The 17,479-nt window shown below is 40.8% G+C and overlaps 1 protein-coding gene and 1 pseudogene across 1 annotated transcript in view; both read left to right on the top strand.

Annotated features, from left to right (window-relative positions):
* Positions 1–8,178, top strand: part of SEC11C (SEC11 homolog C, signal peptidase complex subunit) — a 61,710-nt gene extending 53,532 nt beyond the window's left edge. The window contains exons 5-6 of the mRNA XM_037806101.1: positions 7,574–7,631; positions 7,989–8,178. Coding sequence (XP_037662029.1) covers positions 7,574–7,631; positions 7,989–8,042 — 112 coding nt within the window. The 3' untranslated portion in view covers positions 8,043–8,178. The remainder of the gene's footprint in view (positions 1–7,573; positions 7,632–7,988) is intronic.
* Positions 8,179–9,552: 1,374 nt separating this feature from the next.
* Positions 9,553–16,725, top strand: LOC119511700 (annotated as a pseudogene).
* The last annotated feature ends 754 nt before the right edge of the window (positions 16,726–17,479 follow it).

Raw genomic sequence — 17,479 nt, 5'->3', positions numbered from 1 at the left:
TCTTGTAGCACAGGTCTCTTGTTAGCAAATTCTGTCAGCGCTTTTTTTGTCTGTGAAATTTTTTTGTAGGGGAACTTTGCTGGATAAAGAATTCTTGTTTGGCATTTTTTCTCTTTCAGCATTTTAAATGTGTCATACCACCTCCTTCTTACCTCCATGGTGGCCACTGAGTAGTTCACTACTCAGTCTATGTTGTTTCCCTTGTATATACTGAATCACTTCTCTCTTGCTGCTTTCAGAACTTTCTCCTTTTCTAAAGCATTTGACAATCTGATCAGATGGAGTTAGTTGAGCATCTTTGATTTGCATATCTGTGTCATCTAGCAGGGTTGGGAAGTTGTCCCCAACAATGTCTTTGAATACTCTTCCGAGTCCTCTACCCTTCCCTTCCCCTTTGGGAACACCAGTGATTCTTATATTTGTGGGCTTCATGTTGTCCATCATTTCCCTGAGACCCATTTCAAATTTTTTTATTTTTTTCATCATTCATTCTTTTGTGCTTTCACTTTCCAACACACTATCTTTGTTCATTCCTCTGCTTCTTCAAATCTGGTGTTATACTGTTGATCAAATTAAAAAGATCCTTTATTTCCATAAGATCTTTTTTTTTTTTTTTACTTACTCTGGCAAATTCTTCTTTATGCTCTTTCATGTCCTTTATATCCTGAGCCATGATACTGGTATTTGTGAGTACTTCTTTAATTGCTCAAATTTCTGTGTCTCCTCTGGGTTTTAATTTTGCCATTTGGGTTATCCATATCGTCTGGTTTCTTCATATGCTTTATAATCTCTTGTTTTAGGCCTCTTGGCATTTGCTTATTGTGATAGGGTTCTTTTAGGATATGCAGGCTTATTTAAACAACTATCTATAATTTGACAGAGCAACAGCTTGGTGGAGTGCACTTTCCAACCTACCAGCAGATGGCACTCTTGAGCCACCTCTTACCCTTAAGCCAGTTCTCCCTAACTTCGTCTATGTACTGAGAGCCCAAATGGTTTAGAGGTCCAAGCAGTCCACGACTTTTCTGTGTGCAGTTGGGACTGCCAACCCTGTGGGTGGGGGGGGCATGCCCTGTGCAGTTTGGCAGGGAGTCCACTCCAGGATATAGTAGTCCTAGCCATTCCTAGGGCTGCAGAACATGTCTATCCCTTCAGCTCAGATTCTCCACAGTCCCTCTCTGCCATGGGCCCACAAGTCCTTGGAAAGTCTAGGAGCCCTCCCCCAATCCCATGTGGCACCCCTACCTCTAGACTTTGCACACCATGGACTTCCATGGCGGTAGAGTGGATATTGTCACAAGCCAGCCGAATCCCAAATTCCCTCAAGGAAGCTCTCGGCCATGGTGCTGCAAAGGGGTGTCTCCCAGCCTGCTGCAAAGATGGCTGCTCAGGCGTGGAAAGCTACTCCCTTCCGTGATTGACTGCCTCCTGCAACAGCCAGTCTCTGGCACAGGGGATCTTGGCTGTGGCTCTGCCTAGGGTTACCAACCCAGGCCAAGAACTGAGGCAGGTGCCCAGGGTGTGGAAGGTACTGCCCACTTCACTGGACTGGGGCTCCTGCTGCCCGATCCCCTGCGGTTTTCCGGGTTGAACACTTACCCATCTCCGAACAGTCTCTTGGTTTCTCCAAGTACAGTCACTAAGGGTGTAGAAGTCCCTGCCCAGCAGGTGGAACCTGGAGACACTTTTGTCTTTTATCTAGTGATTTTCACAGACGAGAATTTTGCTCTGTCTCTTCTAAACCACCTTCTTGGACCCCCTGAGGATTAACTTTCAAGTTATATGGAAGATTCTGGAACCAGAGAGATGTTAAGAAAAAAAATACTAAATTTATAAAATAAATTTACATGATAATAGATTCATTACAAATGTTTATGTCAGGAAGTTCTAATTCTTATTAACAGGGCCAGCCTAAACAACCCTCCTGAGGACCTGAAATCTAAAATCTTAAACTGAATCTAAGTATATTATCTATATCTTGGATTTAATTCTATTTTAGAAATAAATCCTCAGCTAGAGATTATATGTGGCTTTTAAGTAATAACTAGCAATCCTCCCAGAGAAAAATACTATATAACACTTTGGTGAGTGTTCTACACAAATGAGTGCTTATAAAATATATATAATTTTATAGGGATGCATTTGATTTTTTTTTTTCATCCAACAAGAAGTTGGAAACAGCTTTCTGGGTCAAATCTATATCTCTAGCTTTTTAAATGGCTAAATGCAATTCTGAAACTTTTTAAACCAATCCTCTTTTGATGGACATTTAAATTATTTCCTGCTTTTCACTTTTAAAAACAGGAATGTGATAAATCTTTTAGTATTCATCTTTGCATAATTGTCCCAGCAGCAAATTCTCTTTCTGATTGACTTATTAAAATGCCAAAGAAGGAGATTCTGTTACTTTGGTGAGCCTTTCTATGTTTAACCCCCATTTAAAATGTCTTCTTTTTGTCTTACCTAAATCTCACCTGCTAAGGAAGGCTGGAGAACACTGGTTACCATTTTCTAAGATTTAGCTTTTTTTTTTCCTTTTAATGCAGTTTTATTGAGATAAATTCACTTACCATACCATTTAAACTGTGCAATCAGTATCTTCTAGTATATTCACAGAGTTGTGCATTCAGCACCACAATCAATTCTAAAATATTTTCACCCTGAAGAGGGTTTACTATGATAAATGCTCCTATGTTTTATCCTCTGGCTTTCCTTCTAGTGACATACATGACCCTAAACTTTCCCTTTCAACCACATATCATCAGTGTTAGTTACACACACCATAATTTGCTCCCATCACATCCATCCATTTCTAAACATTTACAACCAACCTTTACATATTCTTCACAAAGTAAGAATCAGCTCCCCATTCTTCTTTTGACCTGTGTTCTATATATTAACACCATGAGTTTGTTAATATGACCCTTGTCCTTTTCTGTCTCACATATTTCACTCATCACATGTCATGACTTCATTTTTTCTTACAACTGCATTTTCATTGTATGTATATACCACTTTGTTTATCCATTTATTGTTTGATGGACACCTGGGTTGTTTGCATCTTTTGGCAATTGTAAGTAATGGTATTATGAACGATGTGCAAATGTCTGTGTCCCTACTTTCTCTTCTTCTGGATATATACTTAGTAGTGGGAGTGCCAGATTTTATGGCAGATCTATACTTAGCTTCCTGAGGAATTGCCAAATTGTCTTCCACAGCTGCTGTACCATTCTTCATTCCCAACAACAGTAAGTGTTCCTATTTCTCCACATCCTTTCCAACTCTTGCAGTTTTCTGGGTTTTTTAAATAGTGGCCAGTCCAGTAGGTGTAGAATATCTCATTGTAGGTTTAATTTGCATTTCCCTAATAGCTAGTGGTGTTGAACATCTTTTCATTTGCTTTTTAGCTACTTGTATATGTTTGGGAAAATGTCTCCTTCTCTTCTGCTCATTTTTAAAATTGGGGGTTGTTTTTATTGTTGAGTTTTAGGATCCCTTTATATATTAAACTCTTACCTGATTTGTGGTTTCCAAATATTTTCTCCCATTAAGTAGGCTGCATTTTCAACCTCTTGACAGAGGCTGTTGAAGCAAAAAAGTATTCAATATTGATGAGGTCACATTTATCTGTTTTTTCTTCTGTTGCTTGTGTTTTGGGTATAAGGTCTAAGAAACCACCTCCTACCACAAGATCTTGAAGATGCTTCCTGATATTTTCTTCTAGGAGTTTATGGTCCTGGCTCTTATACTGAGGTCTTTGATCCATTTTGAGTTCATATTTATGTAAGATAGGGGTGCTCTTTCATTGTTTTGCATATGGATATCCAGTTCCCCCAGCACCATTTAAAATTTGAGATTGGATCTTTGGATGATTGTATGGCGTATGAACAAAGTGCACAATCAGTTGCCCACAGTACCATCATACAGCTGTGCATCCATTACAATTTTTTCAATTTTTAGAACATTTTTATTACTCCAGAAAAAAAACTCAAATCCTCCCATACCTGTAACCAACCCCCCTCCATTATTCATAGTATTGGTATAGTATTAGAATGTTAAAACACTACTAACTATAATACATAGTTTGCAAAAGGTGTATTTTTTCCCTATATACACCCCTATCATTAACTTCTAGTTATAGTGTCATACATTTGTTCTAGTTTATGAAAGAGATTCCTGATATTTGTACAGTTAATCATGGACATTGTCCACCACAAGATTCACTGTTTTATACATTCCCATGTTTTAACCTCCAGCTTTCCTTCTGGTGATATACGTGACTTGAAGCTTCCCCCTTCCATCACATTCACACACCATTCAGCACTGTTAGTTATTCTCACAATAACATGCTACCGTCGCTTCTGTCCATTTCCTAACATGTAGGTTCAACCTAGTTGAACATTCTGCTCATAATAAGCAACCACTCCCCATTCTTTAGTTTCATTCTGTATCCTGGTAACTTATATTTCATGTCTATGAGTTTACATATTATAATTCATATCAATGAAACTATACAATATTTGTCCTTATGTGTCTGACTTACCTCACTCAATATAGTGCACTCAAGGTTTTTTCATCAGCCCATTTTTTTTACAATGGTTTTATTCACCCACCATACTTTTTGTCCTAAGTATACAATCGATGGTTCCCTGTATAATCACATATTTATGCGTTCACCACCATCACCACTATCTATGTAAGGGCATCTCCATTTCTTCCACAGAGGAGGAGGAAGAGTCAAAGAAGATAGACAAAATAAAAAATAAAAAAAAAATGACAGCTAGGATACACCAGAAGGAAAACTAGCATTAACCTAAAGTAGAATAAAGAATTAGACAGTATTACCACTGCCAGGAGTCCCATACCCTTCCCCTATTCCCCATCCCCCCAAATGCATTTAGCTTTGGTATATTGCCTTTGTTATATTAAAGGAAGCATAATACAATGTTAATTATAGTCTCTAGTTTGCATTGATTGTATTTTTCCTTTTCCCACCCCATTTTTAACATCTTGCAATGTTGACATTCATTTGTTCTATGTCATGCAAAAACATATTTGTACCATTTAACAATACCATTGCACACCCTAGGTTTCACTGTGAAGCTGTGCTTCTATCTCCCAAAATTGTTTTCCAAACCTCTCACTCCTGTCTTCCTTTCCTTCTGCAGTGCTTCTTTTAGTGTTTCCTGTAGAGCAGGTTTCTTGTTCACAAACTCTTGTCTGTTTGTCAGAGAATATTTTAAGCTTTCCCTCATATCTGAAGGATAGTTTTGCCAGATATAGGATTCTTGGTTTTTCTCTTTCAGTATCTTAAATATATCACCTCACTTCTTGCCTCCATGGTTTCTATTGAGAAGTCTGCATATATTCTTACCAAGCTTCCTTTGTATGTGATGGATTGCTTTTCTCTTGCTGCTTTCAGGATTCTCTCTTCATCTTTGACATTTGATAATCTGATTAAATGTCTTGGCGTAGGCCTATTCAGATCTATTCTGTTTGTGTTTCTTGAATCTATAATTTTATGTCTTCCATAAGAGATGGGAAATTTTAATTGATTATTTCCTCTGTTATTGCTTCTCCTTTTCCCTTCTCTTCTGGGACACTCATGACACATACATGCCTATGGTTCGTGTTATCATTCAATTCCCAGAGTCATTGCTCATATTTTTCCATTCTTTTTTGTGTAGGCTTTCAGGTGCCTTGTTCTCCAGTTCCTGAGTGTTTTCTTCTGCCTCTTGAGATCTGCTGTGTCTTTCTCCATCGTGTCTTTCATCTCTTGTGTTATACTTTTCATTTCCATGGATTCTGCCAGTTTGTTTTTTGGACTTTTGATTTCTCCCTTATATTTGCCCAGTGTTTTCATTATACACTTCATCTCTTTTGCCATGTATTCCCTAAACCTGTTGAATTGATGTAGCATTAGTTGTTTAAATTCCTATATCTCAGCTGAAGTGTATCTCAGTTCGACTGCAAGTTTGTTCCTTTGGGCCAAAACTTCATTTTTCTTAGTGTAGGTTGTAGTTTTCTGTTGTCTAGGCATTTTGTTTCCTTGGTTACCCCAGTCAGGTTTTCCCAGACCAGAATGGGCTCAGGTCTTGGAAGGAGGCACTAGTATCCGTTTCCCTGAGGGTGTCTTAAAAGACTGATACACCCTGTAGCTCCAGACTGGTATGGAGGTATGGCCTGTGGCTGTTTCCCCTAGGCTCTGGGGTCTGGTTCTGAATGGAAGGCGAATGGTAGAGCTTGGCCCTACCTTCTTTCTCTTAGGGAAGATACACCCCCTAGGAGAGGTCATTAGCATTTGAATAGTCTCTGATTCTGCTATCTCCACCCTTGTCTGGGTCAGAGATCTGGGAACTGAAAATGGCCAAGGCTTTCTCCACTGAGCCAAGAAAGGGATAGAAACCCCCCTTCAGGGCCAGTTCACGGCCAGAGACAGCACTGGTCCTCTAGGATTCCCTTCCCTCCTGAAGAGGTCCTCAGGCTTTCCAAGGTCAGTCATCACCAGAAGCCTCTGTCTGCTTGTTGGGGATTTGTAGCTTGTAGGGATCAGTCAGTACTTGTTAATTAAAACCCCAGTTGGAGCTCAGCTGTGCTATAGTCGCTTGCTTGGAGAGTGCTGCTCTCTAGCACTGTGAGGCTTTTCATTTCAGGCCGTTGGGGGACGAGGCTCCTGGCTTGGGTTCACAGTTGTTACTTACAGATTTTATGCTGTGATCTCGGGCATTCCTCCCAATTCAGGTTGGTGTATGATGAGTGGATGGTCACATTTGTCCCTCTGCAGTTATTCCAGATTATTTACTTGTCATTCCAGGGGGACTGACTAGCTTCCACTGCTCTCTGTGCTGCCATCTTTTAACCATTTTACTGTTCTGTTGCATTTCCACTTTAATATCTGTGGGGAGGGAAAAAAGACCCCTGGGTGGTCAATCCTGCTATTTCTAGATGCTGGTGATGGGCTTTGAAGAGGAGAGAGGTTGAGCTACTGATTTAAATAAGACTGGAGGGTCCTGGGAGTGTGTGACCTTGTTTCCCATTAGTAGAGACAATTGAGACTTGGGTAACATTGATTTCCTATTGATATTAATTTTGTCATCATAATCATTGGCTGATTTATGCTCTGAACCTTCTCTCTCTGGGACCACAATCATGTTTTTATTCACTGCCTAGTCAACTTGCTTGTTACATCTGAAAAGCAGTGTGAAATGACAAGGATGATGATTCTTCTAAGTTTTAACTAATTTTTTATATAAACTATCTTAATCTTACTTCTCTATAAAAAGTACTTCTCCACTAAAAAAACTAGATTTCGGCAAGTTGCCCATTCCGTTTGTTCAAGTGACTCAGCTAATTATCTTAATTCTGTTATAGTAAGTGCAGGAAGCAAAGACAAATAGTGTTGTTAGCACAAATTAGCTTAAAAATTTGTCCTGGCTTTTAGTTCTGATTCTTTTTACCAATGAAACCTTTTGAGACTGGGGTAAGCACTGTGCTAATAGCTCCAGTTTTATCAAATGCTGCGGTGAGCATACCAATGATTTTTATATTTTTTGCTTTTTATCCCCTAACCTAGGTTTTTACCATATGTTGGTATGGTAACCATAATAATGAATGACTATCCAAAATTCAAGGTAAGAATTTATGTGTATGTCTGTGTATATATTTCCTTTTTTAAGTAGAGCATTCATACCATGTCCTAAAACAGCATCTATATATTTTGTTTTTTTATGATAATTTTCAAACAAATAGGAAATCTACACAGCAATACGTTAGCTGTGTTATCGAGTGATCCTAGCCCATCAATGTATTTTTAGGTTCTTGCCCATTATGTGGCATTGAATAGCTAATTTGTATAACAAAGCCTGGGGAAGAGGTCAACTTTTGGTTTTGTCCTCAGTTGAGTATTGCCTAGGCTTCATCTGTATTCATTTATAGACTAAATTTATTTCCAAACCTCACAGTAATTTTCCATTGTGTCTTTTTTACAGTATGCTCTTTTGGCTGTAATGGGTGCATATGTGTTACTAAAACGTGAATCTTAAAATGAGAAGCAGTTCCTGGGACCAGATTGAAAAAGAGAAAAATTTAACATATTTGAAATGTTCTACTTTCTGTATTAAAGGAAAGAGTATGGAGATGTTTGTCTTGTCCAAATAAATGTTTCGTCAATAAAGAGTGTTTTCTTTTGTGGACTGTGATTTGAATCTGCTTACCCCATTAGTCACTGCACAGAGGAGGAGGATCTGCTACCACTTCAGGAAGCAGGCAGGCCATTGATGGTGGGGACAACGCATAGTGCACACAGTGTAGTAGTAGTAATATAATTCTGAGCTTACATTATAATGTCATTTCTGGGGATATCAGGCCTTTGAAAGATGTTTCATCTGCTTTCCTCAGTTTCTCTGTTTCCCAGGGATCTGTCTGTACCTTACATGCATACAGCATAATCTTTTGTTAAAGATATTTGTCAAGCACTTAGATTTCCAGCCAGTGTTCCAGCCCTGATAGAGCTTAAAGTATACTTGGAAGAATAGATAATAAGCAAATATATGATTTCTGGTAGCAAACACTGCCATGAAGAAAAATAAGGAAAGCAGAGGGAGAACAGGATACTGCTTTTTGTGTGGAGATTAGGGAAGGCCTCTCTGTGGAGATGACACAGGCAGAGGTAAAAACAAATGAGAGGCTGTGAGGCACAAAATCTAAGGGAAGAGCTTTACAGGCCCTGAGAAGGGAATGTTCTAGGCAGGTTAGAGCAGTTCTTCTCAAACTTTAAGGTTCTTAGGGATCACCTATACTTATGTCATTAAAATGCAAATTCTGATTCCAAAGGGCTGAAGTGGAACCTCAGATTCTGCATGTCTAACCAGTCCCAGGGATGCCAGCACTGCAGGTGTCCAGCCATACCATGTCCTTTGCTTAGCAAAGCAGTTAGTCATGTTTTAAAATACTCTTCAGTTTTACAAAAATGTTCTTTTTCCAGGGAACAATCCAATATTGACATCCTTTCAGCCAAAACATACAAAATTACCTCATATTACAGGTTTCTCCAATTCTGATCTAATAATTTTGAATTCCTAAAAGTCACTTGACCACCAGTGTGGCCAGTCTCAAGTGGAGGATGAGCACAGCACTTAACTTCATTGGGTTGTAATAAGTAGATAATTCCCAGAGTGCTTGACATTATGCAATAGGCACACAATAAATGTTACCCATTGTTACTTAGGTTTCCTTTTCAGTGTGAACCTGTATCACCTTACACATCTGTACAGTTACTTACCTGGAGTGAGCTCCTGATTTGGTAAAGACCAGCAGGGATGATTCCTGGGAGGTGGCTTGTTGCCTCATCCTTTCTCTCTAAAATAGGCTATTGCAACAATAAACAACCTCATCCTATTGAAATTAGCAAAGTAAAAGGAAAAAATTCAAAGAATACTTTCTAAAAATACCATTCTTGTGTCCTTTAATAAACTGTTTTCTTGAGAAAAATACATCTTTCTTCCCTTATCTAAAAATGGAATTTTAAAACATTGGGTCAAAACTTCATTTATCATTATTTTGATATCTTCCTGGGGTTCGACAGCTTTCTTGTAATTCATTGAACATGTCTAACATTTGGAAATAAACTTTACAAAGACACCTGAGAACCATACCATGCCCCAGCCAGTGCCGTTTAATTATGGCTAGTTAGAAAGCTTGACTGCATTTGGCCTCTTGGATGCTACTGGTCCTTATAAAATGGAGAAGATGTGAATTATTGCTGGATCTAAGGTCTCCATCTGGGGGTCTCAGTTGCAGCCTCAGTGTCTGGAACACATCAAGATCCAGGACCATATTTGAGTAGACAGTCTGCATCACAACATCCAAATTGCTTATGGTTCAGGAAGATCCTCTTTCTGGGAGCCTTTCTACATTCAGTGACAAATTCCTCGTGTGGTTACATGACTGTTTTTCCACTTCACGACAGCAGAGAAGCAAAGTAGAAAGTGTATGGTGGACACTGACCAAATAAGTAATTCCCAATGAAATGGAAAAGGGAAAGTATAAAAAATAGAAAAAAAATGCAAGGATTCAAGTAGCCACCTGGTGTAGGGACAGACAGCCCATGTTTCAGTCCACCGAGGCCTGGTTGTGTTACCAGGAGGAGGCAAGTTCTGTGGTGTTTGCTATGGTTTCCATGAAAACTGTTGTTTCTACTATGGGAGGAAAAGTTTCAGGGTTTTAAAGAGGTCAGTGGTAGAAACTCTGATTTCCTGACCCACAGGCTTTAGCCCTCTACTTCCCCTTTCTCTTTTGACAATGTGTCGATCTCTTGCAAATGATCAACAGCTTCAAGACTGTGCATCAAACACACAAGTTCCACCAATCAGATTGTCGGCTTTAAACTAGAAACAACCTGTGACTGTCCTCATCAAAGCTGAGCACATGTATTGTGAAGCAGAGGAAGTCTGACCTTCCTAAGCAAAATATGTGAGTTTTTAAATTGCCAAGGAAGGCCTGGGCATCTGCACCTTTAAAAACCTCACCCGGTGACTGATGTGCAGCCAGGGTTGAGAGACCACTGAGACCCAGACATCTGCACCAGTCAGTTAAGGAAATGTGATTAGGCTGCTTGATTGTTTATATGTTCCTCCTCATCATGCAGTCATTTTCAGACTGCAGGAGAGGAAAGAAACCAGAAATACACTGTGCCACTCTTCGGTGCCATTTCCCCCACCAAACTGATGCTAACATCTCTATTAATGGTCAAGACAGTGTCAGGTTTATCGGATGCTTGGTTTTAATCAAATGGAATTTTACCATTTCTTCCTCAAGATCAATTGAATCTGAATAGTTGGAATTCATATATTTATTTTTTACCCTCCCAGTCCCCTTGAGTTCCTCCCCATAATCTTTGGCCATGAACTCTACTCATATTTTCTCTGAATTTTTTATCTGCCTCCCTACACCACTGCAGACATATCCTGTGACATGAACACTTACTTCCCCTTGAAGCCCTTGGTTTTAGCCACACAAAGCCTCTGTATAATATAAAAGAACAGAAGCCCCTTTTCACTTGATCTTGCCTCTGTACCAGTTCTGTGCCAGGATGGGAATGGGATGTTTCTTCCTCATGCTCCTGGGGCCTTCTGTGGTAGGGTTCCTTCTGGGCTTCCATCATCACCCAGACACTCTCCACCATGTGCCACTTTTTGAGTTTAATGATTTCTCTACAGGCTTTTAGCTTCTTCCATACTGCAGAATTTTTACTAGGTATTTGTGTTTAGAAAAATCATGCAACCATCCATTGTCATATTCCTTTGCAACTTTCATTCCCTTTAAAATCTCAAGTAGATTTTTTGTTTACCTTTCCTGGCCAGGGCCTTGGTACAGAGGCATCCAAGTCACTCCCTCCCCTGAAGGTTACTGGAAACTTCTGTGATTTTTCCATCTCACTGTGACATGCCTGATACCCTTGGCAGCATCCAGCTAATCTATTGTGGCTGTGCATACGTTCTTCCTCCTCATGAGCCCTCTTGATTAGGTCAGAGGATTTAAAGCCAGATAGACTGGCTTTGCCTTCTCAATAAAGAAAAAACAGTTCATAACAGAATCAGGCTGCTATTTAAAGCTCTTACCTGGTGATGCTAAGAGCAGTTGATTGGAGCTCAGTAGTGGATTAAAGGCCTGAAGGGAGCCTGTGATTCACACTCACATTTAACAAATAATCTTTAAGATGTGATATTTTAGTCTCTGTCGTCCCACTTCATGCATTAGATGTAGGCCAGATACCTTTTCAAATCAACATGGGAAACAAAAGTGAAAAACACCATTAAAAGATAATTTTTTTGGCATTTTATACTTGAAATGTTGTGCTTTATTTTCCAATAATAGCTAAATGAATAAATTGTTGTGAAACAATTTTTAAATTGAGAAAAGGCCCAGAAAAGATCTCCCTTACACATATGTAGAAAGTTGTAGTTTACACACAGTACTTACTTGTTATTTGACCTCTGGCTTCAGGGATGAAGTAGGCTGCTGAGTTAGAAGTCATCAGGAAGGCTCTTCACTGTTAAGAAAGTAAAATAAGTTGGATCACCTGGGAACTATCCTCCTCTGTAGTTTTGAATTTTATTCAAAGAAACTCTTAAATCTGTTACTTCACAGATGACCTCTTACTATGTTCTTTTCATGAGGAGGGTATCTCAGTCATTTCTAGATTTCCTCGCAGACTGAAATCCTAGAGGTGGAAAATTTAGATCACAGGATCCTTATAAGATCCAAGGAAGTGGTGGAACTTCTAGGGAGTTATGGATGCCTGATGTTCAACATATTATGCCTTCTCCCTTTCCAAATAACACTTTGATGTGCTAAGCTGTTAGGTTCAGTCAGCAGAACCACTTAGAACATGTCTGAAAGTATCTGACTAGAGAATTTATCTCCAATAGCTTCCTGGTTTCCCAAAAGTAAAGAAGATAGAACCTTGGGGAACATCACCATTGAAAGAGTGAGTGGAGGAGAGGTCCATGAAGGAGTGTGACAAGAAGTGGCTGAAGAGGTAGGAAGAGTCCAGGAGAGAGGGGTTATAAGGAAGCCCAGAGAGGGAGAGGTCCCTTAGCCAATGACGCCCTGATTTTAAGTAAATAAGGAAAGGAACTTCCAGGAAGATGGCAGAATAGGGAGTTGCAGGGCTCACTTCTCTTCCAAAAACAGCTAGTGGACAGGCAGAAACTGTCTGAAACAACAGTTCCAGCTCTGGAGACCAGGGGAATATTGCACACACAGCATCCAGGGAAGAGTAGGATGAAGAGACTGAGAAACTGTGGTGAAAAACTGTGGTGAGTAACTCACATGACTGCTGCGGGTAGACCTGGTCCCTGCTAGTAGCTGCTGTGGAGTAAGAGAACCACAGAAGGCCTCCTCCCCTAGAACAGACGGGGACACAGACCAGTACGAATCCAGCTATTGGCCAGCAAGTTTAGACTGCTAGGTCCTGCTGCTTTACCCTGACCCAGACAGGTGCCATCATGCTATTGTTTTGAGCCACATCAGAGACAGAGCTTCCAAAAGGATAAAATTACCCTGTCTTCTTAGGGATACAAGGAATAGGTTGCCAAAGAGTGCTATCTGCTGGGCAGGCCAGGAAAGCATAGCCTTGGGAAGCTGAAATAAAAAAGCTTTTTGGTGTCTTTCCTGACCCTCTCCCCAGAGCCCTTTGGGACTGGTCTGTGACCCTAGCATGGGTCCTTGGCCCTGTTTTAGCTGATAAATACGATGAACCAAGTGTCAAAGAAGAGTCTTAACACAAACTGAATCAACAACAAAATTCTAGACGAGAGAGAAACCAACCTTCAGAATAATCTCTTCAAGATAATCAGAGGCTCAGATATCGGCAAATAATTACAAGCCATACTAAGTGTCCCAGTTTGCCAATGCTGCCTTTTCACAAAGCACCAGAAATGGATTGGCTTTTATAAAGGGGGCTTATTTGGTCACAAAGTTACAGTCTTAAGGCCATAAAGTGTCTAAGGTAAGGCATCAACAATCAGGTGCCTTCACTGGAGGATGGCCAATGGCATCTGGAAAACCTCTGTTAGCTGGGAAGGCACGTGGCTGGCAACTGCTCCATGGTTCTGTTTTCAAAATGGCTTCCTCCCAGGATGTTCCTCTCTAGGCTGCAGCTCCTCAAAAATGTCACTCTTAGTTGCTCTTGGGGTTTTTGTCCTCTCTCAGCTTCTCCAGATCAAAAGTCTGCTTTCAAAGACCATCTCCAAAATGTCTCTGTAAGCTGCAGCTCCCCTCTTAGCTCCTGTGTGTTCTTCAAAGTGTCCCTCTTGGCTGTGGCAAGCTTGCTCCTGTCTGAGCTTATCTAGTGCTCTAGTAAACTAATCAAGGGCCATGCTGAATGGGCAGGGCCACACCTCCATGGAAATTATCTAATCAGAGTTATCACCTACAGTTGGGTGGGTCACATCTCCATGGAAATACTCAAAGAATTACAATCTAATCAACACCAATACGCCTGCCCACACAGGAGTGAATCAAAGATAATAGTGTTTTGGGGGACATAATACATTCAAACTGGCACACTAAGAAACAGGAAGATAAGGCCCAGTCAGAGGTACAAATTAAAAATTTGGAGGAGATACAGAATCTGGAACAATTGATTAAAGATGTTCAAACAAATCTTTCAGTCAATTCAGGGAGATAAAGAAAATACAGTCGAAGAAAGACACACTGGGTAAGCATAAAGAAGAGTTTGAAAGTATGCAAAGAAAAATAACAGAACTTAGACAGGCATGAATAGATGATGTAAAATACATCAACAGACGATGTTAAAATAGATGATGTTAAAAATACGTTAGAGGCATAAAACAGCAGATTTGAACAGGCAAAATAGGATCAATGAGCTAGAAGACAGGACACCCAAAATCAATCAAAAGAAGAGAGAGAAAAAAGAAGAAAAAATTGAGCAGGGATTCAGGGAACTGCAGGACAGCACAAAGTGCACAAACATATGAGTCATAGGTGTCCCAGAAGGAGAGAAGGGATAAGGGACAGAAAGAATATCTGAGGAAATGATGGCCAAAAACTTCCCAACTCCTATGAAAGACATAAATATTCAAGAAGTGCAATGTACTCAAAACAAAATGAATTCAACTAGACCAACTTCAAGACATACTAATCAGACTGTCAATTGCCAAAGATAGAGAACTCTGAAAGCAGCAACACAAAAGAGATCCATCACACACGAAGCACACTCAACGAGACTAAATGCCAATTTCTTATCAGAAACCATGTATGCAAGAAGGCAGTAGTATGATGTATTTAAGATACCAAAAGGGGAAAACTGTCAACCAAGAACTCTGTATCTGGCAAAACTGTACTTCAAAAACAAGGGAGAGTGGTTGCAAGGTGATGGGAGGTGGGACAGCAGTGGTGCTGGGTCCGACCCGCAACTCAGCTTGGATCTGGGTCTTGGAGGACCCATCACCTGCCTGCTCCTGCTGCTCTGGGCCTGAGCCCCAGTGCCGGGCAGCACTTCCTCAGAGGCAGCTGGTCAATGAGGATGTGAAGCACATGGCGGACCTGAGCAGCCACCTGGCAAAGGTGATGGCCAAGGCGGTCCTGGTGCACCCAATGGTGGCTCCATGTCCTGTGATACCTCCTTCCTGCTGGCTGTGGCACCCAAGCTTGAAACCCGGCTTGCACACCTCAGCATTCAGTGGAAAGGTGAAGACGAAGAAGGGAACAATCTGGAAGTACAATAAATCAAAATTAAGTGTAAAAGTGGGAAATTCTTCACAGTCAAGCTCCTCTCTGCTCAGGAAACTGGGACCAAGATCCCCAGTCACTGTGGAAACAGTCTATAGCCACGTATTACAGCCGTACCCAACCCAGATGACCCAATCAGAGAAACAGTTTGTGGTGTTTGAGTGGAACCACTACTTCTACTCTCCCTAGCCAATGAAGACAAAAACCATGTGTGTGAAGGTTGCCTCCAGAAATGAGGAGAGCGACACCAAGCTGGGGAACCCCACGTGCTCCGAGGACCTCCTGGATTATGGGCCTTTCAAAGACATCCCTGCCTATAGTCAGGATATTTTTAAAGTGCTTTATGAGAACAGTAGCCCTCTCCTGATCATCACCAGCATGAGTCGAGTCATCAAGGTCTCTCACTGGAGTAATATTGCCATGGAAGAGAACGTGGACTTGAAGCACACGGGGGCCAGATGGTGGAATATCCTCCATTCAGTCTTTTAAGACCATCCTTCCTGCCACTGTCCAAGGATGTTTACTATCAGGGGGAGATTGGCATTGTTTTCACCAGCCACCTCTTCATTTTGGATGACTCCTTGGAGATGGAAATCCAGCCTCACTTCCCTCTCTTTGGTAAATGGAAGACCCATTACATCACTGGCAACAACCTCCCAATCTATGTGTACCTCTATAGTTTGGGTGACCAGTAACCCTGAAGATGAGGTTTGTGACCACATGTTTGATGAACAAGTAATAGATTCTCTGACAGTGAAGATCATCTTGCCTGAAGGAGCCAGAAACATCTAAGATGACAGTCCCTAAGAGATTGGCTGTGCCCCAGACAAGCTGCACTACACCTACCTGGATACATTTGGCCGGCCAGTGATTATTGCCTACAAGAAACGCATGGTGGAAAAGCACATCCAGGACACCGTGGTCCACTACACATTCAGCAAGGTCCTCATGTCACAGGAGCCCGTTAGAGGTGGCTGCTTTCTACACTCTGTTTTTCAATGTCATCATCTACCTCAGGCTGGACTTTTTCATCACAAAGGATCTGGCCACTGAAGCCAGGATGAAGGTGGCCTGCATCACAGAGCAGGTCTTGACCCTGGTCAACAGGAGAATAGTTCTCTACTGTCACTTTGAAGAGCCCGTCAATAGGCACAAGCAGTCCCGGAACATCTCCACTCTCAACCATGGGAAGAAGAGCCCGGAGTTTGAACACAAGGCCTTGACCAGGGAGACTGTACTGCTGCAGTCCAGGCTAAAGACAGAGAGCTTGGATCTCTGCAACAAAGTGAGCAAAACGCAGAAGCTGGATTCCCAGGTCAAAAGGAGCTGGTGCTGAAGGCAGCGGTGGAAGCTAAGCAGCTGGTGGCAGGCAAGCTCAAGAAAGATATGTACATTGAGAATGAGAAGCTCATCTTGGGAAAGTGACAGGAGTTTGTCACCAAATTTGACCACATCCTGCATGCTCTGTAGTCTCAAGGCAGAGTGGGTTGGAGGGGAGGAGTTGAGCACGGAGGCTCGGGAATGCTGGCCCCTGCAGCTTGCAAAAAGGCCCTTCCAGGAGGCAAAGCTGGGCCCTGCCTCAGGCAGCACAAGACACTTAGCTCTTGCCCCTAAACCTTTCTCCCTTTTTTTTAAAACTTAAAAAAATAAAAACAAAAAACAAATCCTATTAAAAACAAAATACCTTTGGTTTTGAACAAAGAAATTTTCAATAGTTGATGGCATTGTTTTGTTCTGGAGCCTAGGATAGTCTTTCATCCTGTTGAGTCCCTTGCTTTATAGCCTTCTAACTCCTGATGTTTGGGTATTTTCTGAGTCTGTGTGATTTTTTATAAAGGCATGTGTGAGCAAATGAAAATAAAGCAGGAACTGTGGGGCAAACAAAATGAAGGAGAGTTTAAAATATTCACAGATAAGTAGAAACTGAGCGAGTTCATTACCAAGAGACCTTACCTTCAAGAAATAAAAAAGAAAATCCTGCAGGCCAAAGGAAAAGACAGGAGAGAGTGGCTTGGAGGAGAATGCAGAAATGAAGATTATCAGTAAGGGTAACCAAAAGGGTAAAAAGTGAGATTAAAAAAAAAAAAAAAAAAAATATATATATATATATATATATATATATATATATATATATATATATATGGCATATAAAAGCCAAAGGATAAAATGGTTGAAGTAAATACTGCCTTCACAGTAATGACACTGACTGTTAATGGATAGCAAT

Source organism: Choloepus didactylus, chromosome 16, assembly GCF_015220235.1.
Source record: "Choloepus didactylus isolate mChoDid1 chromosome 16, mChoDid1.pri, whole genome shotgun sequence".
NCBI lineage: Eukaryota > Metazoa > Chordata > Mammalia > Pilosa > Megalonychidae > Choloepus > Choloepus didactylus.
This window is presented reverse-complemented; position numbering and strand designations above follow the sequence as displayed.